Source organism: Trichosurus vulpecula, chromosome 9 (assembly GCF_011100635.1).
Source record: "Trichosurus vulpecula isolate mTriVul1 chromosome 9, mTriVul1.pri, whole genome shotgun sequence".
Taxonomy (NCBI): Eukaryota; Metazoa; Chordata; class Mammalia; order Diprotodontia; family Phalangeridae; genus Trichosurus; species Trichosurus vulpecula.
The window spans coordinates 58,198,974-58,226,426 of NC_050581.1; the positions used below are offsets into that span (position 1 = coordinate 58,198,974).

Consider the following 27,453-nt stretch of genomic DNA (forward strand, 5'->3'; position numbering starts at 1 on the left):
TTACGTACATATCTGGATCAGATGGTAACTTTTACGCCCACCCCAATTCAATTTACTAAGATTCATATCTCATTGATATACTTGGTATATATATATATATATATATATATTATCATAGAATTCAGCTTTGATTTTTTTTCCTTCCTAATGATACATATGTTTGTATGTGTATCTATATGTGTGTATATATCTATTTGTAAAAACTAAGTTTTAGATTATTTTCAGGTTTGCATTCTTTTGCTCCCACTTCCTCTTGTCCCCATTGAGAAAGCAAGCAAAACAAAACCACTGTTTTAAACGCACATAATCAAGAAAGACAAATTCCTGCATTGGCCATGTCAAAAAAAAAAAAAAAAAGAAAGGAAGAAAGTCCCAACCTGCACTCTGAGATCATCATCTATCAGGATGTGGGCAGCATATTTTACTATTAATCCTTTGGAACTGTGGTTGTGAGAAACATCTTTTCTGTCAGTAAGTAGACATTTTAGTACTTCAGTGATCTGTGATTTACTTGCTAATGCAGATCACTGCTCTTCTATGCCTTGGTAGACAGGACTTGTGGGCAAAAAACTAACTACCTTGGTAATTATAGTGACCACATATAGTCAGTTGCCCAGTAGATGATAGACATATAAATCATTGTTGGGTCTATCTGAGAATGTAGAACAGATGCCTTTGGATCTATAATTAACATTTAGAATGGGGCTAATTACAATTACCTCTAAGAAATTTCTGGCATGGTTCCAGTTAGATGGGACGGAACAAAACAGTCTGTGAAAAGATCTTTCTCAGGGTCAGTTAATTCTCTCTTTTATTCTGACCTATCCAAGTAAAGGTGGTTTCTCATATCACTTTGCCAAGAGTCAGTGAATCAAAACCTTACCATAGATCACTAGCCTGCTGGTGGCTCTGCTACCGTAAGTCCTTTACTGAAGGAACACACTGGCCCCCTGATAGATGTTGAACATGGATTCTATAACGGAGGTAGTATAGTATTAGTGAGAAAGGACACTGAACAAAGAGTCAGATGACCTGAGTTTGAATCTTGGCTTGAATTGCGTTATTGTCTTAAACTATTTGCTTTTAATTATATGGGCATTCCTGTGGCATGAAGTGGAAAATAATCATCTAAAATGTTTGTTGGACCTTGGGAAAGATGGTATTGATCAGGCAGAATGATCTACCACTTTAAATTATTCCCCATTAGAATATAAATTCCTTGAGAGAAGGATCTGTTTTCTTTGTATTCCCAACTGCTTAGGATAGTGCTTGGCATATAGTAAACTCATAATAAGTGCTTGTTGATTGATTCATCCTGTGTCACCTGTAAAAGTTTTCAGCAAATAGAACCAACCTGTTGAACACAGTGCTTTGATAAAAGATCCAGTCACACAGTAAAGGGTCTCTTTGGACCTTTAAGTTCATGGAAATGAAAAAGTTTATAATTACAGATTCAGGGGTAGGGAACCTGCCACCTTGAGGCCACATGTGGCCCTCTAGGCCCTTGAGTGTGGCCCTTTGAATCTAATGAAGTTTGGATCCAGTGAAGTTTGGATTCAGTCAAAGGGCCACACTTGAGGGCCTAGAGGGCCACATGTGGCCTTGAGGCTGCAGGTTCCCTACCCCTGAATCTGTAATTATAATAACCCAAATTCTTAAAGTTCTGGAGTTGAACAAAGGCATCAATCTGACTGGTGGTTTTAATGGGAATCTCACCTTCTGTTGATATATGATCATGGAAAGTTACATGAATGTGGGCTTTAATAGAAGGAGGCTTAAGTTTTACCTTTATTAGAGCTTTGGGGAATACTGAGGTGGGCAGAAGTGAGTTGTATATTTTGGAAACTCTTTTGTCAGGTTTCCAGAGATTTTTTTTTTTACCTGCTGCTAAAATCTGAATAGTTTATCCAGTATTGGAACTCAACCAATCAGAGTTAAAATCACTTTGGAAGGAGCATATACCCTACTGGTACCCTAAATGAATACAGAGAAACAATAAGGACTTTGATAGGGTCCTTTCCATCCTTAAATCTATGATCACTTCTGTACATAATCCAGGTTCACTGAGATAAGTTGATTAGGTTTATTAACTCATTTTGGCTGCATTCCCAAAGAGAAATCCTAAAGCTATTGTAATGATTTTAGCATTCTTTTTTTATAGATATTTGTAGTCTAGCTTTGTTTAGTCCAGATAATACTAGGTCCCTAAACTTATATACATTTCCCCCCACTCCTACAGAACTAATCCTTGCTCTTTCTGTTGGCAAACTCCTTTTTCTATTCCAAAAGAAGTTGTAAGATTAGGGGGAAAATATGAGGGAGAAAACATTTACAGGAACTGTGAACTTTGCTAATTTTAGGGAATGTTTGGAGTTGATCATCCGTACTTCCTTGAGGGCTGTTAGGAACATTTCGAATCTGAGTCCCTCTAGACCATCCAGTTGCCCTAGTTTCTTTGCTCCAGAAAAATACAACAATATCTCAGAATCACAGAATGTCAAAATGCAAAGGGACTTCAAAGATCATATATCCAACTTACCTGAACAAGAATGCCCTTTCTAGGATATTTGACAAGTGCTCACCCAGCTTTTGCTTGAAGACCTTACCACAAGGTGAACTCATTCCACTTTTGGATACTTCTCATTGTTAGGAAGTTCTTTTTTGTTTTTGAACTTTCACACCTTGTTGCTAATTCTAGCCAGGCAGGACAAATGAAACCCCTGTCCATTCAACAACTGTGTCCCAGCTATTGTTATGGTATTATGCTGAATGCTGGGAGATACAGAGCCAAAGCAAAAAGAAAAAAAAAGCCAAACGTGCCATGAAGGAGCTTACATTCAACTGGCAGAAATACTTGTATAGAAGGTATAATGTGAAATAATGTAGAAAGTAATTTTTTTAAGCAGGGCAATAGCAGGTGGGGGAAGGATCGTGAAACAAGTGGGAGATGGTTCTTGAGCTAAGCTTTGAAGGAAACTAGTGTTTCTCCAAAGTTAAAAGTTTCTGGCATGAGGACAAACCATGTAAAAGGTAAGAAATGGAATGTCATGTACTGGGGATCAGAAGTCAGGTTAGTTTGGCTGGAATGAGAGTGTATGGAGAGAGTAATGTATCCTAAGCACAGAAAATGCCATAGGTTGGAGTCAGATTGTAAAGGACTTTAAGAGTTAAATATAGAAATATAAATTTTATTCTGTAGGCTGAAGTGAGCCACTGGAGTTTTTTAAGCACTGGAGTGATATGATTAGATATATACTTTATGCATATCAAATTGGTAACTGTGTGGAGAATGGATTGCAGAGAGAAGAGAATAGAGCCTGAAAGACCAATTACAGTTATCCCTTCTACATCTTGACTTCCAAAATATCATATGTCTGTATATGAAATTAAATGGGAATTTGGGGGGGATTTTGCAGAAGCTGCAGATGATACACAAAGGCCAGTAGATGACACAGAAAAAGTTTAGAAACTCAGAAATGCATAAGATATATGTGTAGTATTATCTAATATCAACATATTTTATCTTTTAATGCCATAAAAATTCAGACTTCTTTGGTATGAAGAAAGGGCCAACAAGTCATGGGGCTCTGTGCCCCCAACCCCCTTGAAATGAAAGTGATAACTGTATAAAGCTATTGTATAACTGTGTATATATATATATATATATATATATATATATATATATATATATATATATATACATACATAAATTGTAACTATATAAAGCCATAAAAGCTAGTTGAGAGGTGAATGTTTCTAAACTTAGGGAGGTGGAGTTGTAAATGGAGAGAAGGGGCTAGGTGTGGGATATATTGTGGAGGGACAATAGGCTTGGCAACTGATTGGATGTGAGAGAATGAAGGAGAAGGAAGCAGAAGATGCCTCTTAGGTTGTAAACCTAGAGGTCTGGAATAATGGCTGTGACCTCTTCCACATAAGTCCTATAGATACTTAAAGAGCCCTACCATGTGCCCACTCACTCTTCTCTTTTGTTGGCTAAACACCCCTATTCCTTCATATGGGCCTATAGTTAAGGCCCTTCCTGATCCTAGTCAGCCTTCTTTTGGACAGTCTCTAGCTTATAAATATTCCATATATAATGTGGTACCCAGAACCAAATGTGCTATTACAAATGGGGTTTGATTCCATCACAACTACCACCTCTCTATTTCTGGGGACCATGACTCCCTTAATGCAGTTTAAGATTTAATTGTTTTCTTGGCCGTCTTATTACATTGTTGACATATATTGCTTGCAGTTCACTAAAATTCTACAATCTTTCTTTTAGATGAATCACTGTCTAGCTATAACTTCACCATTTTCTATATGGAATTTTGGAGCTGGAAGGATTCTTAGAGATCATGTAATTCAATATCTTCATCTTAGAGAAAAGTAAACTCTGCCATTCACCTAATTACCCAGGATTGAAACCATGGAGTCTTCTTTGAGCTTTTCTTTTCTGTTTCTTCTTTCTTTAGAATTTGAAACACTAAATTACTGGAATAGAGTTTTAACCATTCTTCCTGTGTACACAGTATTTCTCTCCTCCGGTCCAAATTACGATTTTTGCCAGATTAGTCAACTGACAAGCATTTATCAGACACTTACTATGTGTCTGTCATTTTGCTAAAAGTTGGGAATACAAATACAAGTGGAAAGAAAGACAGTCCCTACCCTCAAGGAACTCATATTCATTCCAATAGGTGAAGACAACTCTTAAAAAGGAGCTGAAAAGGAGGTTGGGGTGGTGAAGAGACAAAGGTGCCTAGCATGGGGACATAGTAGAGGAAGTTTGGGATGCAGTTTGGGATGCAGGAATGGCTAGTCTGGGCTTCTTCCTTAAATGGAAATTATTAAAGGAGCTATCCAGTCAGAGGGAGAGTCCCCAGAGGTGGAGAGTTTTTCTACTGTGTGAATTATAGGGTGAATTATAGGACGAAGAGGTTTCTGGGACGTGGTAGAGGAAGTCCAGAGTGCGGCTTCTTTCTAAAACATTGATTATGATTTCACTTCCTTAATTAAGAATAGTATGCCATTATGTAGAGAAGTAACTTCAAAAATCCACATAAGCCCTATTCTGGATTCTGCTCTTTTCCCAACATGCAGCACCGCTCTTTCCCAAAGGTAACTTTACTTATACCATTTTCCTAGCCTGAAATGCCTTTCCCTATCACCTTTGCATCAATTTTTACTCATCCTTTAAGATCTAGTTCAATTTTTACCTTCTCTAGAGAAACATTCCCTGTAGTAGTAGTAGTAGTAACAGTAGTAGCGGTGGTAGTGGTAGTGGTGGTAGTGGTGGTGGGGGTGGTAGTAGCAGTAGTAGTATCTTAAGTACTATGTACAATGAGACATACCTTTTTATGTCAATACCTTGAAAGATCTTCCATTTCATTTGGAGTAGCAGTGGCTAAAACATTAATCAACTGGTGATTCTCAAGTGAAGAACTATTTCATATTTTGCTTGGCTGGTCCTTAACCAACAGACACACGCTCTGCTCCTGGACCCGTGTTGGATACCTTCCTAGCCTGATGTCACAGATTCACAGAAGCTTATGAGAAGGAGTGTCAGAGACCACGTGGTCCAAACTGAACTTGTGCAGGAATTTCCCCTATTATATAACTGACAAATGATCTAGCTTTTGCCTAATAAAGACCTCTAGCATAGAAGAAACGGCTTCTTCTGGAGGCATCTCATTCCACTACAGAACTACTCAAATTGTTAGGAATGATAATAACAACTGTCATTTATCTAGCATTTTAAAATTTGCAAAATTCCTTACATACACTATCTTTCTTTCCTCACATCAAGCCTAAATTTATTTCTGCAAACCATTACTTTTAGTGTTGCTTTCCCTGGCCAAGTAAAAAAAAAAAATACCAGCCCTCTTCTACTATTCTAAGGGCTGTCATGTGAAATACATGGTTTCCTCCTCATCTCCCAAGTCTGCTCTTCTCCAAGTTGTAAAGAAAGGTCCCCCGCCATTTCAAATGATCCATCTAGTAAATGCCGGAGCCAGAACAAGTACTCAGTCTCTTGACTTCAAGACCAGTGTTCTTCGCACAGTAACTCTTTGCTGGTAAATTGAAAGACTGGGACCATAATTTACTTTTCTTTTGTCTTCCACTCAGGAGACACTAGGAACTCAAAAAATGTTCGTGAAATAAATGAATGAAAGCCTAGGTCACACACAGGCCCTTAGGCGAGGTTGGCACAGATGATTATCGCACAAATAAATGTAATGTGGACCGCACTTAAATACTTTACGCCTTAATGGAGACAAAGCTGACAGTGTTCATTCAGTAGAACTGGGCGTGTGCATTTGTGTAAGTGAGGGTAGCTCATTGGCTAGGTGAAAAACATTTTCCAGTATTTTGGGGCCCAAGGGATAATGATGGGGTGCTAGGACTCCAGACAATGGCTGCGCACCCTCAGGGCCACTGTCCAGTGTTGTTAACTTCCATTTGCTCCGCCAGAGCCGCATCTAACACCACGCTACCTAAGGGCCGATGTGATAGTGATCTTCAGAACCTTTGTACAGGTACTTTTCTTCTCGGGTTGCAGCTGGAGGATTTCTATAAGTTTTCCGAAGCTTTTGTACTCACGGCAGGGGCGCTATCGACGACTCTGCAGAGTCCAAGCAGTCTCACTCTCCCTCCCTTCCCCTAGCTCCAAGCAAAACAGCGACAAACCTATCCAGCGGACTTCCCACCCTGGGATGGGACCTTGCCCACACTAGACATGGCCACGCTCTGGCTTCATCTAGCGGCCTGTGCCCAAAACAGAGGAAGGCTCCCGTGGCCGGGATGAAAAGGCTCCGTTCCCACAGTCGACATGGCCGCCACTTCAACTTCAGCTTCCGCGCGCGGGGGGGTGGAGGAGGGAGCGTGCCCTCCCGCGTCCCTGGCCACCGGCCGGCTCCCAGGCTTCGGGGCTGGAGGCCACGTGACCGGCCTCCAGCTGTGCCGGGGCCGCCAGCCGGTGGGTCGCCGCCTCTCTTCTGTGCCTCTGGCTGGGTCCCTCTCCCGGGTGTCGTCGCCCTCCCCGGGAGCCCGCGAGGCGCAGGGGGCGGGGGATGCAGCTCAGCGGCGGCTGGAGCAGGAGCAGGAGCAGGAGCAGCGGCGGCGGCGGCCTCGGGGGGGCGGAGGCGGGCGGGCTGCGGAGGGGAGAGGGGATGTGCATAGGGAGCCGGGGCCATGTCCAAGGTAACGGGGCCCGCGGCCCCCGGGCCGGCTGTGGCCACGGGGCCGGCGCCGAGCGGGAAGGAGAAGCGCTCCTTCAGCAAGAGGCTGTTCCGGAGCGGGCGGGCGGGCGGCAGCGGCGGCGGCGGCTCCCCGGCCTCGCCCTCCTCCGCCCGCTCGGTGGGCAGCTTCATGAGCCGGGTCCTGAAGACGCTGTCCACTCTGTCGCACTATAGCTCCGAGAGCCCCCCGCTGCCCGGCCGCGGACGAGCCCCCAGCGGCTCTCTCGGCCCCGTGGGCTTTCGCAGCTGCTTCCCGCCGGGGCCCGGGCCCGGGCCGGCCGCCCCGCCCCAGCGCTGCCCGCAGCAGCAGCAACAGCCGCCGCCGCCGCCCCCCGCCGCGCCCACGCCGCCGCCCCCGGCCGAGCTGCTGTGCCTGGCCGGGGGCGACCCGGTGCCCGGCGTGGCGGGGCTCAAGAACCACGGCAACACCTGCTTCATGAACGCCACCCTGCAGTGCCTCAGCAACACGGAGCTCTTCGCCGAGTACCTGGCCCTGGAACAGTATCGGGGCGGCGGCGAGCAGGAGACCCCCGACTCATCTGCCCCGGAGGACGGCCACCAGGCCAACGGACTTCCCTTCTCCCGCAGCCAACAGGGCAAGGGCGAGGTCACGGAGCAGCTGGCACACCTGGTGCGGGCGCTGTGGACCCTGGAGTACACCCCGCAACATAGCCGGGACTTTAAGGTGAGCGCCTCCCTTTGCTGCCTGGGGAGATGGCGAGGAGACCGGGCTGCGGTTGGCCTCAGTCGGGGCGCAGTTGGGGGCAGCTTTGGTCTGGTGACTTTATTGCAACCCTGGGGAAGGTTGGGTGTCCAAGTCTCTCTGGGGCCTCAGTTAGCTGCGATTTGGAGGTGGGTTTCCGTTCCTTCCTTCCTCCATCTCTCCCTTGCCTTCGGTCCCTGATACACGCAGAAATCTGACTTGGTGGTTTGGCTGGACTGGTCATTTTGTCTCCTGGTCCAAAATATTTTTCCATTGCTGTTCATGTAGGCTGAGTTCTGGATCTTGCTAAACAGAAGGATGTGTTTCCTTTGAGAGAGTTTCCAGCTCTCAACAGAGTTTTCACGGAGGGGTTTCTACTTGATTCATTTAGTGGTTTCTTTCTTTCTTTTTTTTTTTTAAAGAAAAAAGATCAAAATTACAGACTCCTATTTGGACCCCACATTTAGTATTTGCATTTTGCATACTGTGAGTTTATGCTCTGACCTGGGTTTTTAAAAAGAGTGTTCTTGCACTTTGAATGTGAACACTTGGTACTCAGAACTGACAAAGAAAAAAGTACTGTAAGACTGAAGATATTTTAAAAAATTCCCAAGAGATCAGAAAAGACCTTAACTGGCCATCAAAAGTCATGTTTTCAGTTTCTTTCCTTGTATCTCTCTGTTAGCTAAAATTGTTGTAAGTTTTTAAAGGGTAGTATATAACACGTAAGTTTGGGAAAAAATGGAAAACAAAGCATTAAAAGTACACATTCCAGTTAGAATATTATCCATCACCATATTACCTGACTTTCTATCATTGTCTATTAAAGAAATTGAGAACAAAAATGTGTCAGTAGTTTAGAAGTTCAGAGTGAGTTAGAGGTAAGTTGTCTTGGCATTGATAAAGGAATCTTATGGATGGATAGGGATCAAACCAGGTATAAAGTTACTACAGGTTGCAGGTTGGTACCTTCCCTGCAATTTGTAGTCTTAGAGAGCAGCCTACATCATGGAGAGATTTAAAAAATTTCCCTGGGGGTTACAAAGCAAATGTATATCAAAGGCAGGGCTTGAAGTCCTATCTTCTTGGCTCCCAGAGCCAGTTCTTTGTCCACTTGGCCCAGATGTCTGATTATCTTAGAAATGACCAGTTTTTAAAAATATGATCTTTAGTAAATATCAATGGGTTCCTATTCCACTTTTGAAGATTTAAGAAAATTTGTGATCAATACAGCAAACATTTATTAAAATACTTTTTAGTGGCACAAAGAACAGGCTACATTTGAAGGATGGTACACCAGAGCATTTGCAACAAATATTTATTTAGAGCCCTTTTATACAAAGGGGTTATGAGAGTGATACAAAAACAAGTAGGGTATAATGTCTGCCCTCAAGGAGCTTCTACCTTCTGTATGTATGAAGGGAGGGGCAGGAAGAGATGAAGCCAATACATAGATGACTATATATTGGATTCATACATGAAGATCTGGAGTTACCTAGTCCAACTCCCTTCTTTTATAGATGATGGAACTGAGGCTCAGAGAAGTTAAATAGTTTGCCCTTGATTTCACAGCTAATTGTCAGAGTTGGGCTTTGAAGGCAGGTCTTTCTGACTTCCACATTCTCCCCTTTATTCCAGGATGCATCTCCATATATAGCAGGAAGAATTGAAGAAGTACCATAAAAGGTACAAACAAAGTGTAATGGGGAGGTCCAAAGAGACTGAGCAGGAGGGATCAGGGCAGGTTTTATAAATGAGGTCATATTTGAAATGAGATTAAAGGATGGATAAACCATCAGAAGTGGAATCCATCCATTTCAATTAGTATTTATAAGGGCCTATAATGTTCAAGGCACCGATGGTGAGTGTGAGGAACAAACGAATAAAAAGAGTCCCTGCCTCTTCCATGATCTAATAGTGTGCTTGGGAACGGGGGAGGGGAAAGTGAGAAATTTAACATGTATTCAGACAAATATATACATAATAGTTTGAGTAGGCTGGATTGAGCACAAGTCAGTCAATTAACACTTTGCCTGCTTTGTGTCAGATGTTGTACTAAATACTAAGGATATATAAAGAAAGGTAAAGGACAGATCTTGCTCTCAAGGAGCTCACAGTCTAATGGAGGAGATCGCATGCAAACAACTATGTACAAATAAGTGTATGTAGGAGATAATAGGGAGAAGGCACCAGAATTAAAGAGTGGGGAAAGGCTTCCTGAATAAGGTAGAATTTTAGCAAGGACTCAAAGGAAGCCAGGAGATAGAGACAGGCGAGGAAAGCATTCCAAGTATGGGGGAAGCCAGAGAAAATGCCCAGAATCAGGTCATGGAGTATTTAGTTAGAGTAACAGCAATGAGGCCAGAGTTACTGGATCCTACAGTACATGGGGGTGAGTAAGATGTAAGAAGACTGGAAGGGGTGGGGGAGGTCAGGAAAGACTTTCTGTTCAGTGGATGACACATCAGTTGAACTTGGAAGGGAGCTAGGGATTCTAAGAGGCAGGGTTGAGGAGGGACTGCATTTTTAGTCATGGTAAAACAGCCTGTGGAAAAGGCATAAAGTGGCACGTGAGAACTAGAGACTGGAGTCTAGTTAGGTTGTTGCAGTAGTTCAGGTGAGGTGATTAAGACCTTAAATAGTGTGGTGGCTTTATGAGCAGAGAGAAGGGGATATCTGGGAAAGATGCTGTGGAGGTAAAATGGACAAGATTTGGCAACTGCTTTGACATGGGGGTAAGAAAGAAGAGTTGAGGATGACTCTGAAATCATGGATGGTGGATGGTTGTACCCTCAACAAAAATAGGGAATTTTGGAGGGTGTATGGGTCAAGGGGACACAAGATAACGAGGTTTATTTTAAAAGTGTATTTGAGACGCTTCCTGGACATCCACTTAGCTACATCCAATAAACAATTGGTGTTATGGAACTTGATGCTCAAGAAAAAGACTAGAGCTGGATAAATGATACATTTAGCAGTTTTCCTTGTCTGAGGTGGAAGGTGGTGGTTATAAGAGCCCTTTGCATCTTTGTCTTTAGCACTTTAAAAACTTGGTTACAAGATCTGATTGAGAAAATAATTGTGTTCGAAATTAGCTTTCTTCTCATTTTTTCTATTATCATCATGATCATCGTCGTCATCATCTTTACTCTTTAACCACATTGTTTGGAGCCCAGGGGATTTGGTGAAGTAAACTGCTTTTGGATGGGCTACATGATTTATTAAAGGTCTGTTTTTTTCATTCCAATTCTATTCAACAGACATGAACTGTCTACTATATGCAGGAAATTATGCTAAGTGTTGGGTATATATATAGACAAAAATGAAACAGTATTTACTCTGAATGGATCTCAGTATCCACTGGGATTGGGGCTGGAATAATAAAAAGGAAGTATATAGATAAGTAAATAAAAGGGAATTTGAAGGGAGGGATTGAGTTTAGAAACTGAGTGGTGGTGGTGGTGGTGGTGGGAATGGGAATCAGGAAGACCTTCAAGGAGGAGGTAGCATCTGGTCTAAGTCCAGGGGCTGGTTGACTGATCTTATCTAAGGACTTGGTATGATTCCTAATTTAACAATTTTGGATCTTAGGATCATAGATTTAGAGCTGGAAGGGGCCATAGAGGTCCCATCTCATCATGTCCAATTCCTAATAAAAAAATACAAATAGCTGGCACTCATTTTTCCTACATCAGGTACTTATTTTCACCCTAGCTCCAATATTTAAGTCCTCCTGATCTATCGTAGCAGTGTTCTTCCCCTCTTTCCATCACCTATTTATTATAATAGCTAACTTGTTGCTTTCACGTATCACTTAATGATGCTATTGTAACTAGGCCCTGCCCTAGTTGACCTCACTAAATTAGCTTTGTAGTAACAATAACTTGTAATTGTTAATCAAAATGGAAACTTCTTAATGTCTGAATGTATTGTTTTCAGGGAAACAACATTTTGCTTTAGGTAGTCTAGTAACAGTAGGGGCAACTAGTGTATCTCCTATATACCCTGAATATCTGAGGTGGCTGGGAGTGCTTAGAGATTTTATCTGACATATCTTCTCTATATCCCCTTTGCAGATAGTGAAGGACTGATGCCAACCATTCAAATAAGATAGGTAACTTAGGAGAAAACAAGTGTCTTGTCTGAGGTTCCATTACACATCGGTGGCTGATGGTCATGGAGCATGCCTGTAATCCTAGTTCTAGGAAGGCTGAACTTGGCAGATCTCTTGAGCTAGGGAAGGAATTCTTAAACTTTTTTGGACTCCTTTACATTCTTCAAATTTATCAAGTACTCCAAAGAGCTTTGTTTGTGTAGATTATGTCCGGAGATGTGCTGGAGCCAGCTCCGACCTGCAGGGCCATAGTTAAATTTTCGATATAAGCATTTATACCTCAGGAATTGCAAACTACATATAAGTCAGGATTTAATTTTTTGTTGTTGTTGTTGATTGTCTACACTTAAGAAAGTGATGGAGAAAATGTCAGCATGGCAGATTAAAATTAAAAGTGTGTCATGTGTATATTTTTTCCCCTGGGTTATTAAACATTTACCTGCACAATACTGATTATATCTACTGATATTTATCATGTTAGAAATTAAGACTGATGAAATGTTAAACTATTCGTTAATTTAAAGATAATAATAGCTAATAGCTAACATTTATATAATGCTTACTCTGTGCCAGGCACTGGGCTAAGTGCTTTACAATTGTTTCCTCATTTGATCCTCACAATAACTCCAAGAGGTAGGTGCTATCATTATCCCCATTTTAAAGAAGAGAAAACTGAGACAGGGATTAAGTCACTTGCCCAGTGTTATGAAGCTAGGAAGTGAGATGGGATATGAACTCAGGTTTCCCTGACTTAAGTTTCAGTGCTTTAACCACTGAGCCACCTACATTGCTAAACTCATTACATGTTAACATAAGTAACATTTTCAATGAAAAATAACTATTTTGTAAAACAAAAAAAATAGTGAGAACTACTGTTATTTTACATATTTTTGCAAATCTCTTTAATGTCTGGTTTCATAGAAAACAGTTGGATTCTTATATTTGCTTCTGCATTCAATCTGTTGTGGTATGTTGTTTTGGTTGAAGAATGTAAAGAAAACCTATCCAGCACATAAAGAAAAAAGGGCCTAATATTTTATTAGGCAAATAATATCTTAATATTTTGATGAAAACGGTTTTGTCCTTAGGGAACCTCTGGAAGGGTCTGGGGAATCTTGGACCATACTTTGAGAACCACTTAGCCAGGTGCTGAGATGCATTGGATTAAGCTGAGTGGGTGTCCACACTAAATCTGTCATCGGTATGGTGAGCTCTCCAGTTCGAAGAATGAGGGGACTAGGTTGCTGAAGAAGGGATGAAATCAACAGGTCAAAACTCACCCCCTGATCAGCACTGGGAGGTAGCCTGTGAGTAGCTTTTGTACATGCAGTCTGGGAAAAATAGGGAAATCCAATCTTTATTTAGAAACAATCAAACGTTAAACAACACAACAAATTAGTGGCCGAGTATAGAATAAAATCCACTTCATTAAACAAATGCTTAATGAATATCTTCTATTTGTAGAGGATACAAAAATTTATCAGACCAATGATTCTTAGCTTTTTTTTTTTTTTTTGCATCAAGAGCACTTTTTGGCAGAATAATGGTTTTTAAAAAACTGAATTTAAAATTTAATTGAAGGAAATGTTAAATTTCAGTTAGAGGCTAATGAGTACATCTTCCTCCCAATTCAAGTTCATGGACCTCTTAAAATTTATTCATAAAACCCCATTTTAGAATTCCTATTTTAGAAAAAGTCTATTCTACTTAAGGAGTTTACAGTGTAGTAGGTAAGAAAATATTTCAGTGTTACCAGTTATGGCTTCATGCTTTCTTTAACACCTTTTACTAAAAGGCTGGGTAATGTTTCCTGCTAGTACATTTCTACCAAGGTTAAAAGCAAAAGGAAGAGATGGGTAGTTTTGCCTGGATTTCAGCAAACTTATACATTTCAGGCTTTCTTTTGCCTTTTGGATTATTCAGAATATTATCTATGAAGTGTTTGTGTGTGTGTGTGTGCATGTGTGTGTTTGTGTGTGTGTGTTTTAACAAAGTCAAACAGAACAAATGTCGTTCTTCCTGGAGCATATGAGGGGAGAAGGCAAGGAACACAGATCCTGAGATAAGACTTGCTCCTAGGTTGGGGGATGTCCTCTTGTCTCAGCCTGGCAGACACTTTTTTTTCTCTTCCCGCCTCATTTCTTTACAACCTCAGGTTGGATTTCCTGCTTGCTGTGAGTCAATGAAGTCTGAATCACTTGAAGAAGTTACTTCCTGGGTGACTCTCATAGTTTAATTCATGATATCAGAAATCAGATCCTAGTGCCATGCCTTGATCATCCATTCATCTCTTACTTCCCTGGGTATGACAAATGCATTACCAGACCTATCCTTTGTGGCTGTGATCTCAAACCTGAGGCCTACTTTGGGTTGTCTTGCAGTTCTCTCAGCTTTTTGTTTAGAAAGATATGTAACTGGATTAATGAGTCTGAAGAGAAGCACAGATTTAGATACTTTTTTGTTACAAACTTGAAACAAATGAGATTTGAACTTGAGGTTGCTGATCTGAGGGAAAACATGGGAAATAGAATTGGATGCTCTTCTTTCAGCCAGTTCTTTATCAGTCTTGTCAGTGTATCTCCTTCATTGTCACTGCCCATGATCACTCATGTAAAACCTGCCCCACTAAGTTGTCATAAAAACTCATCAGCTTTCCTGTTTCTTGCACATTGGATGTAGTCATGTGCCTTAGAGCCTAGCAGTTTAAGTTGTGGCATGCTTGCTGCTTGCATACCATCACCAGGCCATTGAACCATATTGCCACTTTGAATTAGGCTGAAGCCTTTTTTCTTGAAAAGATTAAAGTGGGGAGGGGCATGTGTGAAAGAGTAACTTAGAGACGGGGGGGGGGGGGGGGGGGGGGGGGGGGGGGGGGGGGGGGGGGGAGTACTAGAATTGCAGTTGGAGGAAGGTAGTTCAAAGCCTGGCTCTGACACTTAAAACCTGTATAATTTTGGGCAAGTCACTTAATTTCTCTGGACCTCAGTTTCCTCATCTATAAAATCATGGAGTTGGAGTAGATCTCCTCTAAGTTGCCTTCCAGCTCTAAATCTGTAATTTTGCGATCCTAACTTATCAATCTTTCTGGCCCCAGCTACTCACTCTCTAGTCCTCTTGTACCTGAAACTTCTGTTCTTCTTCCCCCCTTTCTATTTTGAAAACTCCTTTCAGCTAGATCGGGTTATTTTCATTTAGGGGAATCTTACTGGTTTTGTCCTTTTTCTTAATTAAAAAAAAGCTTTCCAAAGCCCAATCAGCTGTTAGTTTAGCATCATTTTCAAGTATTTGTTGATTGCTTGATGCTATGGGATCCAGGAAAGACATGATTCCTGCTTGCAAAAAGATTATTATCTAGGCATTTGGAACAGGAAAAAATAAGAAAAAATACTAAACTATGCTGACTATAATTAGAAGGTCAAGGAAAGGAGAGGTCATCCAGGGTTGAAAGAGTGAGGAAATATTTTTCATGGAAAGATGCTGAAGTTGACTCTGAGCTTGAAGAATCAATAGAACTTGGATTATACAAGGGAGGAGAGAGTATTTCAGGTGTGTGTGAAGGAGGAAGCACCATGAGAAAGAGCACAGAGATCAGAATGAGCATGGTGTGTGCTTGAGTCAGTGAGGAGAGGAAATATGTAGCAGAGAGGTGACTGAATTTGGAGTTGGAGAGGCTAGGTCAAACCTTGGCTCCTTTTTGAACTTTCTGCTTCATCTTGGGCACATCAGTCTTTCTGAGCTTTAATTTCCTCATCTATAAAATGAGGGGGTTTAATTAGATGATCTCCAAGGCCCCTTCTAGTTCTACATTCTGTGATCTTGAGGTACTGGCTGCCTGTATTTGAGGGCTCAGTTTTGGAGAGTGGTGTGAAATAAAGTTCGATAAGCATGTGTGTGTTTTGGGTAAAGTAGGGAGGGTTGGGGAGGGGAGCCTTTGAGAATTAGGCATAAGAGTTAGGGTTTCATAGAGAAGGTAACCAGGACCCAGCTGTGGTTTTTTGGGCAGGAAAGTGACATGATGTCCTGAGGCTCTTGTGGTTCTCTCTCTAAAATCTCTCCTTGGGAAATCTCACCCACTTTCAGGGATTCCACTGTTGCTTCTATAGTAATGACTTCTAAGCCTGTCATTCATTGAATGAACAAATGAATGAATGACTTACACAAAGGGAAGGCATAATAAAGATATACATAAAGAAAGTTCAGTGAGTTTAGAAAAATTTCCTTTTTAGGAATCATTAAAGTTATAGCCAATACAGAGACAAATTTACATACACAGGTAGCAGTTTTTAATAACAATACCTATATTTTCAGAATGGTGTGAAATAATGGGGAGAGGAATCCAGATGAACTTTTATGAGGAGCAATTGCCAATGTGTCAGTGGGTTAACTGCATTCATTATCTGTGGGCTAAAATGCTCTCTGAAGTTAGCAGTGAGTCCTATATTACTAATGAATTGAATTTATGAATGGCTATACAATGTGCAGAATTGTGGAGAATTGGGGGAGTACTAACATTTTTGAAGAAATGCTGATGACATAGTCTGAAGTCTGTTGTAGTAATATAAACCCCCTTTCTGAATTGTGTTTGTTAGTAAGTATCCTGGATGCATATCAAGCTTGCTTGGCTTTATTCCCTGATACTGTCTTTCAAAGTTTCTTAAGTAATTTGATTTAAAATTGACCTTTAGCCTCAGATCCTATGATCTTTCTAATAAAGCATATTTTTCTCCTTTGCTAATTCCCTCCTCCATTTAAAAAAAATGTAGTAGTTGGAAGGCTATGTTAGTTGGAAAAGACTCTTCTTGGTAAACATAGCAGCAATTTTTACCTGTTGGTCTATCTATATGTTTCATTTTCTCTAAAATATCACAGAACTTCCATTAGTTAGTGAGTCAACAAGCTTTTGTTAACGTTCTATTGTTCCAGGCACTGTGCTGAGCCCTGGAGATACAAAGAAAATCCCTGCTCTTAAAGACCTCACAGTCCAACTGGGGAAAGAACATGCAAATAGCTATGTACAGACACAAGGTCTAATGGACAGATAGGAGACAGTCAACTATGGGAATATGCTAGTATTAAGGGGGATTGGGAGTGGCTTTAAGAAGGTGGCATTTTAGCTGGGACCCCAAGGAAGCCGGGGAAGCCAAGATTTACAGATGAGGAGGGAGAAAATTCCATGTTGGTGGGACAGCCTATGAAAATGCAGAGTTGAGAGATGGATTGTCTTATTTAAGAAACAACAAAGAGGCCAGGGCCTGGAGCAAAGTACTTGCAGGAAAGGTATAAGGAGATGGGAAAGATAGGAGAGAGGACAGGTTATGAAGGGCTTTGAACACCAAACAAAGGGTTTTATATTCAGTTGTGGAGGTAATATGGATCCACTGGATTTTATTGAAGGGGGACGGGTGACGTGGTTAGACCTGCACTTTAGGAAGATCACTTTGAAGGCCGAGTAGAGCATAGACTGGAGTGGGAAGAGATTCTCTGCATATTTTATAAATACCACATACCTTACCCATTTGTGTTAGCACTTGAAAAAGGAAACCCTGTTCCTTGGCTTTGATTCTCAGTCATCGTTTCAGTCATGTCCCACTCTTTTGTGACCCATTTGGGGTTTTCTTGACAAAGATACTGGAGTGGTTTGCCATGTCCTTCAGCTCATTTTACAGATGAGGAACTGAGGCAAATCGGCTTAAGTGACTTGCCCTGGGTCCTACAACTAAGTAAATGCCTGAGGCTGGATTTGAACTTAAGAGGATGTTTTCCTGGTTCTAAGCCCAGTGGTCTATCTACTGCATCACCTAGCTGCCCCTTTGATCTCAACACATTTTTTAAAAAAAAATCTAGTTTTAAATGGACTGCTTTAAAGAATCCTCTCAAATATAGTAAGAAAGTTATCATTGCTCGCATTTCTTTCTGTCAAGTTTGGATCCAAGGCGTATGTGGTTACTTGAACTAAGTGACAGCAAAGTTCATCACTTGGTTGCCCTTACCTGTAATTGAAAACATGACATAATGTCTGTGTTGGTGTCTTATTCCCCCTTTCAGCTCCCTTCACCTTCACCTTCACCTTCACCTTTATCTTCACCTATCATTGCCCAGCATAATGGTACCTTGTGTGTACTAGGCATTGGATAAATATTTGTTGAATTGAATGAATTAATGTCTAATGGAAAAACAGTTTCTATTTTAAATGGGGTTGATTGCTGAAGATATGGATTACATTAATCAGACAGCTTTATAACTGATGGGCGTCTTCATCTAGTATGGTTCTCTGGATACTTTAAACTCTGGCCATTGGTAGTTCTTGAAAGAATTTTCTATTTTTGTCTACCCCTTCTGTTCCCTAAAAGTTTCTGCTAGAGGGTTTGTGTCACATTCATTCTTCTTATTCTCTTCTTATTTTTTTTCTTAGAGATTGTAGATATGATAAGAGTAGCTGTTATGTGTTTTGTTCTTATTTTCCTTACTGATCTTCTGTAGAGTATTGAATATAGTGGTGATGTTGAGAAAACAAATTTAAGGCCTGGGATATATCCTTTGGTAGTAATATGTAGGTGTTTATCCATTGTGCCTCTCCCTTGCTGCTGTTGAATTGACTGCCTTACCCTTGATGGAAATGCTTTAGTCCTGATATTCTTTATGCTGTCATTCATTTTCACATACTCTGTATTGTGTTTCTTCTCTGCTAATTCATTATGTGTTAAAATTCTGGTTGCAGAATTATGAACAGTTGAAACCTTATCCTTATACCTTCGTTTGAATATTTGTAAAATGTGAAATATCATCTCCTTTGGTTCTTTCTTGCTTAGGTTTTGATGCCTGTTCATGTTCTGAATAAAGGAATCATTCCAAGAATTTCCATTTGACAAATGGTGTGGTGGCTTTTTACCACTCTGCCTTTTCATTCAGTCAGTCAATGGAGTTTATATGCCTCCTGCTATTTGCTGGGCTCTGCCCTAGGCTTTGGAGAAAAAAGACAAAGATTAAATAGTCCTTGCCCTCATGAAGATTATGTTTTATCAGGGGAGGCAGTGTGTGTGTGTGTGTGTGTGTGTGTGTGTACACATACAGAATATATACAAAAATACCAGGCAACTCTTTTGGGGGGAAAAGTGCTGGTAGACAGGGGAATCATATGGACAGTGGTCCTTGAGTTGAGCTTTGAAGAAAACTTGAAGAGCTAAGAGGTGGAGGTGAGGAAGGAATACAGTACATTCCAGGTATGGAAGATAGCCAGTGCTAGAGTGGAGAGATGGAAGGAAGAGCAAGAAGGCCAGTTAATGACAGTTCAACAGAATTCAAAAGACAGATATTAAGTATGTTCAAAGTACTGGGCTAGACATTTGGGAAGATTTAGAGAAATAAATAAGAGGCAGTTCCTCCACAGAGCTTGCAGTTTAGAAGGCAGGGTTGACAGGTACACAAAACTTAAGTTTGTGAGAGTGATATAGAGTGACACTTGAAGTTTTGAGGAAGGAACGATCATTTCTAACCTGGGGAAATCTGGGAAGGTTTCATAGAGGGGAGGTAGCATTTGAACTTAAGGAATGGGTGGAATTTCAACATAGAGATGAGGATTTGGAGGGCATCCTGCACCTAGGGAATGGCATGAGCAAAGTCCAAGAACTAGGAAAACATTTGACAGATTTGGGTGATAGTGAGTAGTCCAGTTTGTCTGAAGGGTAGAGTGTGTGCAGACCAATAGTATGTGAGAAGGATGTAATGATAAGTTCATACTTGATAGTGGGAGCCCTTGACTTGCCAGGCTGGGGAGTTTGGCTTCTATTTGGCAGAAAGCCGTTGAAGGATTTTGTCAGTTGGATTTTTTAAAAAATTTATCTTGCCTGCAGTTTGGTCAGTTATTGTTATGATCTTCAGATGTTCTCTTGTCAAAAAACAAAGCTACAATTTTGTATGTGGTTGTTTGAAACATATTTGCCTTAAATTTGTTGGCTGGGCAACCCTTTGTGAGGATGCTGATCTTGTTGGTCAAGTCAACAAGTCTGCAGGTATTTATTAACTGCTTCCTATGTGCTAATTAAGTGCTGTGCAGAGGAATAAGATGCTCATTTTGGATGAAAAAAATGGCATAGATTTCTTTCCAGCTTTCTTTATTATGGTCTTTGTGATTTGTGTAGTCTGCAGGGTATTTCTTACCTAGAAGGCTCTGCTGGGTCTTTTTTTTTTTTTCTGTGTTGTCTCCTCCATTAGAATGTTAGCCTTTTGAGGTCAGGAATTATGTGCTTTTTTGGCTTTCTTTTTCTCTCCAGCACTTAGCTAAGTACCTGACATGGAGTAAATCCTTAATAAATATTTCTTTACTGTCTCTTAGCATTTGTATGCATATGTGTGTGTATTACGTGTGTGCACATACACATACATATTTAATTTGATAGTATTATGAAATCATGTTTTATTATTTTCAGACTAAAACATTCCTCCATGATAGCAGCTGGTCATGCCATCTTGCAAAGTAGGATAGAAGAAAATTGCTGTTTAGGCACCAACACATATAAACACTAAGTTACCACAAATACAGATTCAGTAACAGTGTCTGACATTGCCTCAGAATTAACTGTAAACAACTGTCTAAACTTGCAGGCAGGACTTGCTTTACTATCAAAGTCAAGTAGCTGTTTTTGTTTTTGTTTGGTTTGGTTTTTGTTGGGGGGGGGTCTTCATGTATCAGGTAAGTAATTCAATGATAATTTTAATATTTTTAAAAATACTTCAATGGTTTCATGATTTTATGATGGTGGGTATTGCCTCCACTTATGCATGTGGCACACCAACTATGCCTTTTTTTATTCTATGTAATTGCTGTCTTTGTCTTTCTATAACTACTACATAGATCTACCCAATCACCTAGAGGCCTTCTTGTGATTCTTTTTAACATTTGCCGGACAGTTGTACAATGCTCAGGTTGTCCACTTTTTATCTCTCATTGCATTTTCTTTTTTTTTTAAACTTTATTTCTTTTAAATTTAATTTTATAATTTTTATTGATGCCTTAACTTTAAAAAAATTGGTATTTTTTGTTTGTGATTCTGAAAATAGCTCTCCTTTTCCCCCTATCCAAGAAGCTATCCTCTGTAACAAAGAACAGAAAAAGAAAGAAGACAGTTTAGCTAAACCAATCAATGTCTGTCAATTGAGTCTGACAGTATATCTAATACTTCACAGCCATACTCTCCCACCTCTGCAAAGAAAGGGATAGAAGTCACGACAATTATACAAGGTTCAGTTTTGGGTCACCCCTCCATTTACATTTTTGCCATTGTATACATTGTGTTCCTGGTTCTACATACTTTAGTGTTCATTGATTCATGTAAGTCTCCTCTTGCTTTTCTCTATCCATAGTTATAATTTCTTGTGGTATAGTGATGCTCCATTACATCATGCCACAATTTGTTGTGCCCAAAGGTTATAACATATTCTGGATATAATTATCCTCTCATCACCCCGTGATCCCTCCTTTGCAACAAAGGATAATGGCTAGGTAACTTCAGCTAACACACTAATCGTCAGACAAACTTCTATACCCATAGTCCCTTGCAGTTACCTGGGAAGGAGGTATATTTCATCACCTGTTTTCTTATTAGCCTCCTTCTTGCTATGTGACTGTCCCTTCTTTTTACTTTTTACTGTCCTTAACCACATCTTTTGCAATGCTTTTTGAATACAAATCCTTATTAGTAATGTGTTTCAGACTTCTTGCATCCACCAGGCAATTTTCAATTGCACTTTGACTGTTAAGTTATATGATTCGTAGCTATGTACATTGCCAAGAGAATATCAGTATTAGAAAGTTAGACTTTTCCCTGTACGTTATAATTTTTGTGAGAATATATGAATATAGCGTAAAATATAGTGAGTATCTTATAAATTCACATGCATTTAACTCTTTATCTTTCAATATAGAGAAATACTTTCTATCAGTTCTTTGGTGGATCTCAGAAGCCCAGGGCTAGTTTCATAATTTCTAAATTCATTGTTGCTTTTCTCTTCTATTCTAAACTGGTAGGGCAGTGAACTTCTAATTTCTGTTCTCTATAAGAATAAATGAATGTGACTGCAGGTGTTCACTCTACTCTCAGACCTTTAATGCCTGATTGGGTGAATAGTAACATATTTACCAACTTCTGGGTTAAAAATCAATGCAAGGAAGCCCACAAGCAAAAAAGTCAATGATGCTTCCTTTTCTTTCTCCCATGGTGAAAATAGTAATAATCCTTGAAGGAAGAAATATATTTCTTTCTTACATTTGAGAGTTCTGTACTGATATCTTTCGGTAAACAGGAATAAAAGGAGATTTGTTTTTAAGAATTGGAAGGGACTTAATGACCTAATAGGTTAACATAAAAATATTATTATCATGTGGATTGTCAGGGAGTAAAGTCTGAATGTTTCAAAGATTTTATTCATAATTTAAAATTTTCAAAAATCTATATTTTTTCAATTTTTATTTTTTTAAAGAAGAAAACCCTTCTCCCTTTCCTTCAAAGTTACATATTTTATAATATGAATGATAAGTGATTGATTATACTTTTATACTTCACTGGAACCAGACATGCTGGAAACCTTCCTCTCTTTGATATTTTTTTGTTGGGTACCAGTGTAGTACTAGGGTTGACCAACTGTTGTTTCTCATTACTGTTAGATGGCTGGCCAACTTTTTTAGTCCTTGACATTATGTATTTTATGCTATTTCTTGTATTCAAGTCATCTGTGGTAATATATTGCATCCTATTTATAGCCACTAAACAAGATGTCCCATGTTCATATGTTAAGCTAATGCAAGATTCCATAGCACTTGTGACCACAGTGATAACTTTATTCAAGAATCTTCTGGGTGGGTTTTGGCATATAACATATGAGACATATGCTCCCCTAAGATGTTCACTAGTGTCATAGAGATAATTCTTTGCAAAGTCCAAAGAGAACTGATTCCCTATGACAGAGAAGTAATAAAGATGCCCCTGTTTGTGGATAATATTTTGTTGCTTGCATTGAAGTTGATTCCTTCCCAACCCTTTCACCTTCTATCCTTGTGAAATGGAGGTAGTAATATTTGCTGTCCATTTATTTCATGAAATTGTTATGAGAACTCATGAATTTTATCAACTCTTAAAATTACTGTATCTACTCTTGTTGAGCTACCCTGAAGCATAACAATAAATATAGAGTGCTCTATAATGAAAGCACTGCACGATCATAAGACAAGAGGCCTGAGCTAAAAGAACTTTGAATTATTGAGCTCCAAATATGTGATTCATTTCACCAAGTCTCTGTGGCTTTGAGCTGAATGTTACGGTTTATTCTTTGTCAGTTAATATTGTTTTGATCTTTCCCAGGACCCATGCATTTTTTGGGTCGGGGTGGTGGTCTGAATCTTTGAGAGTTGCCAGGGGCACTGAGATGTTAAGTGATTTATCTAGGGTCACATAACCAATTTGTATTAGAGGCAACACTTGAATCCAGATTCTACTGACTCTAAGGCTGGCCCTCTCTCCACTCTGTCATACTACCTCTCAATCCTCAATAGATTTAAACAAAACAATGTGAATATATTTTCCGTATAATTTTTCTCTCCTGGAGACTTTAAAAAATGTTTTATTTTGTTAATTGCATGTATTTGTTCAGTCTTACTTTTGTTTGCTCTGACCCCATTTCTATATTATCTCTCACACTAAATTTGCCCCCTCTAAACTTCCCTGATACTGTCACTAATACCTCTCAGTGATCTTTTCTTTCTCCCTCACTCCCTTATCTGGTCAGTGGATGATTCTCATCCACAGCATTCATCACATTTATCCTCTTTACTCCATTCACATAGCCGCTACCTCAATGCCTTCAGGCCCTTGTTATTCCTTCCTAGCCTTGACTAATCAATCCCGTATACAACTGCCACAATAATCTCACTAAAACCCAATCCTGTACATGTTGGGTCTTCATATAGTATCTGTACTCCTTGAAGGCAGACTCAAAGGGTTTCATTTTTGTCTTTGGATCCCCAGAACCTTCTCTGGTGTCCAGCTTATAACAGGAGCTTAATAAATGCTTGGTATGATTGACATCACTCCTTGCTGGAGAAACTTTGGTGGCTCTCTATTGCCTGTAGGATCAAATGCCCACTCCTTTGTTTGATATTTAAAGCCTGCTCTAGTCTGGCTCCACCTTACCTTTCCAGGCTTCATATTACCCTCTTTCGTGTTCCCTTTATGCCAGATGAGCTGTACTACTTGCTATTTCCTGAACGTGGCATCCTACCTCCCACTTCTCTGCCTTTGCCTAGGCTACCACCACCCTCTCCCCATTCCTGGAGTGCACTTCTTCATTATATCTTCCTCTTGCAAAGCTCAGCTCATGTGCCACCTCCTGTTTGAAGCATCATTTTTGATGCTCTTTGTCTTTTAAAACTCTTTTATATTGTTTATATGTTACATCTTTGAGTGGAATGTACTAAGCTCCATGAGGACGGGGGTATTGTTTTTTGTTTTAGTTTTTGTAACCCAAATATGCAACAGTGCCTTGAATATGGTAAGTGTTGAACAAGTATTTCTTAAAATGAATTGAGGACAGCTGAGAGACAGACAGATGGACAGACACTGGTGCTGAAATAGAAGGAGGCTAGATATTGACTCATCAGAAATGTTTTTTTTTTAAATTTTATTTTCATTTGCAAGGTCCTTCCCTCCACCTCTTCCCCACCCACTGAGAAAGCAAGAAATAGGATATCCATTACATATATGAAGTCACGCAAAACAAGAAATGTTGTAAAGCAGGGGGTTCTTAACTTAGAGTCCAGGATATTTTCACTTATCTTGAGCTGAAATTTAGCATTTCCTTCAATTATTTAAAAACATTCTGAGAAGGGTTCCATAGGGTTCACCAGACTGCCAAAGGGGTCCATGGCACCAAAAGGATATGTAGAGGGTGTTTGTGCTTCAGATAGCAGATGGGTTAAAGAATCTGTAAGGTCACTTCCAACTCCCCTTGTCTGTAATATACCTCTTCCTCACCTCTAATTCTTGGAATCTTCTGGTTTCCTTTTGGACTCAGCAAAAAATACCACCTTCTACCTGAGGCCTTTTCTGATCTCCTTAGCTGCTAGTGCCTTTCCACATATATATGTGTAATGTGTGTATGTGCACACATTTTGTCCTTCCTATTAGAATGTAAACATCTTGAGGGCAATGGCTGTTTTGCTTTTGTCTTTGTATTCTCAGAGCCTAGCATAGTACCTGAGACATAGTATTGAATAAGTTTTGCTTCTTGAGTTATCTACTGGGGACTAGATTTGTTATTGCTTCCCAGTACAGTGCTCTTTTCGGTATACTCTGTTGCAATTCAGTTCAACAAGTGTCTTCTTGTTCCAAGCCTCTGTATCCGCAAATGGGCAGAAAACCTTTTGTTTTTCCTCTTCTCTACCGAGAAAGTAATGAGGTCTTTTTAAACATGGTGTTCTTAGGATGTAGTGCTGTTTATTATTATTCCTCCAGTGGTTGGTTCTCAAATCTGTGGAATTGATGCCTCAGTAGTGGTACTTAAAATTTTGACAGTTTGTCATACTAACTTATAAGTTAAATACATGCATATAATCCATGCAAGTTTAAAAGGATACCTATGATGATTTTTATTTTTAATACATAGTATCACAAGAATTGGGGGGGAACTATGAAAAATTATATAAGGAAATTAATGTATGCTTTCAAGTTCAATTCATTAGTTTCCCTCCCCACCCCACCACGGCAGTTGAGGCTAAGTGACTTGCCCAGGGTCACATAGCTAGTGTCAGGTGTCTGAGGCAGGATTTGAACTGAGGTCCTCCTGACTCCAGGGCCAATGCTCTATCTATGGTACCACCTGCCTATCCCTCATTAATCTTTTTTTTAAATCAAACCTGTCATTTAATTGGTAGAGGAAAATGACTCTGTCAATGAAGATTGGCACCTGTATTGCATCTTATAGCCTCACAGAGTTGCCTTAATGGATTTGCCCAGGATTATAGAGAAGCTGTAAGAGGTGGACTTGAACCTGTATCTTTCTGCCCATGGCTGACTTTCTATCCAGTGCCATGCTGCCTATCATTTGGGTTATAAGGATATTGGAATATATGAAAAAGTTTGCTCTAGTCTCAATGTAGTGAACGAGAATTCACTATGGAACAAACCTGATATTAGGGCTAATTATTTTTTTTTTAGTAGTCTTAGACTTCACAGTGAAGATACTTGTTTTGATACATGAGAAGAAATGATAGTAATAACTCACATGTATGTAGTGCAACATAGTTTATGGAGTGTTGACAAGTATGTAGTGCAGTAGTAAGAGCTTTGGATCTGGAGTCCCAGGACCTGAATTTGAATCCTGGGTTTTGCCACCTGTCTTACTTGTGTGACCTTGGGTAAATTCTTTTGCTTCTCTGGGCCTCGATTTCCTCTCCTATAAAATGAGAGGATTGAACTAGATGTGGGCCCTGCCAGCTCTCAATATATCATCCTTATCAAGGTGGCTACTGTAAGACAGGGATAGACCTTCATCACTTCATGCCTATTTCAGTAGCTTTCTGATGAGTCTTCTTGTTTCTAGTCTCTATGCACTTTCTTCTACTCAGCTATCAAAGTGATCTTTCTAAAGTACAGATCTATCACCTCACCCACCCACTTAATAAATCCAGTGGTTCCCTAGTACCTCCAGAATAAAATACAAAACTCTCTATTTGACTTTTAAAGCCTTTCACAACCTTCACAAAGGAGTCTTTTCCTACCTTTCCAGTCTTCTTATGTTTTCCTCCCTTCCATGTACTCTGTGATCCAGTGACATTGGCCTCCTTTCTGCTCTTCACTGGACACTCCATTTTCCAGTTCATTATCTTTTCACTGGCCCTCCCTCACGCCTGGAATACTTTCTCCTTCCTTAGCTCTAGGTTTCCTTTGAGACTCATCTCAAATCCCGTCTCTGCAAGAGATATATGTTCATACCCTTGATCTTACCTTCACTCTCAGATATGCGACCTCCACATTCAAGAATTCTGAAATCCCCATATCTGACCATAATCTATTGGCTTTCTGCTTCTCCCTCTGTCTTCCCTTACTAGTCCCTACTCTTTGTCCACACCATGACCTCTAATCCCTTGACCATTCAATTCTCTCCCAAGCCATTTCTCCTATACTAGCCACTCCTTCCTCTTTTCTCCATCTTGTCCCACTGGTGAACCAGTTCAGCTCTATGTTGATCTCTTTTCTTGAGTCGCTAGCTCTCGTATCATTTTGCCAATTGCACCATGCTAAGCTTCAGCCTTAGATCACCTTCACCATTTTGTCTTGTACTCCTGTACTTGTGCTGCCCAATAAAGGTGGCAAAAATCACAAAATTATTCTTATTAGGTTCCC

At 40.2% G+C, this 27,453-nt stretch overlaps 1 protein-coding gene and 1 pseudogene across 1 annotated transcript in view; one reads left to right on the forward strand and one right to left on the reverse strand.

Moving 5' to 3' along the window:
* LOC118832116 overlaps positions 1 to 7,199 on the reverse strand; it is a 92,729-nt pseudogene extending 85,530 nt beyond the window's left edge.
* USP31 (ubiquitin specific peptidase 31) overlaps positions 7,198 to 27,453 on the forward strand; it is a 131,168-nt gene continuing 110,912 nt past the window's right edge. The window contains exon 1 of the mRNA XM_036738184.1: positions 7,198 to 7,929. Coding sequence (XP_036594079.1) covers positions 7,198 to 7,929 — 732 coding nt within the window. The remainder of the gene's footprint in view (positions 7,930 to 27,453) is intronic.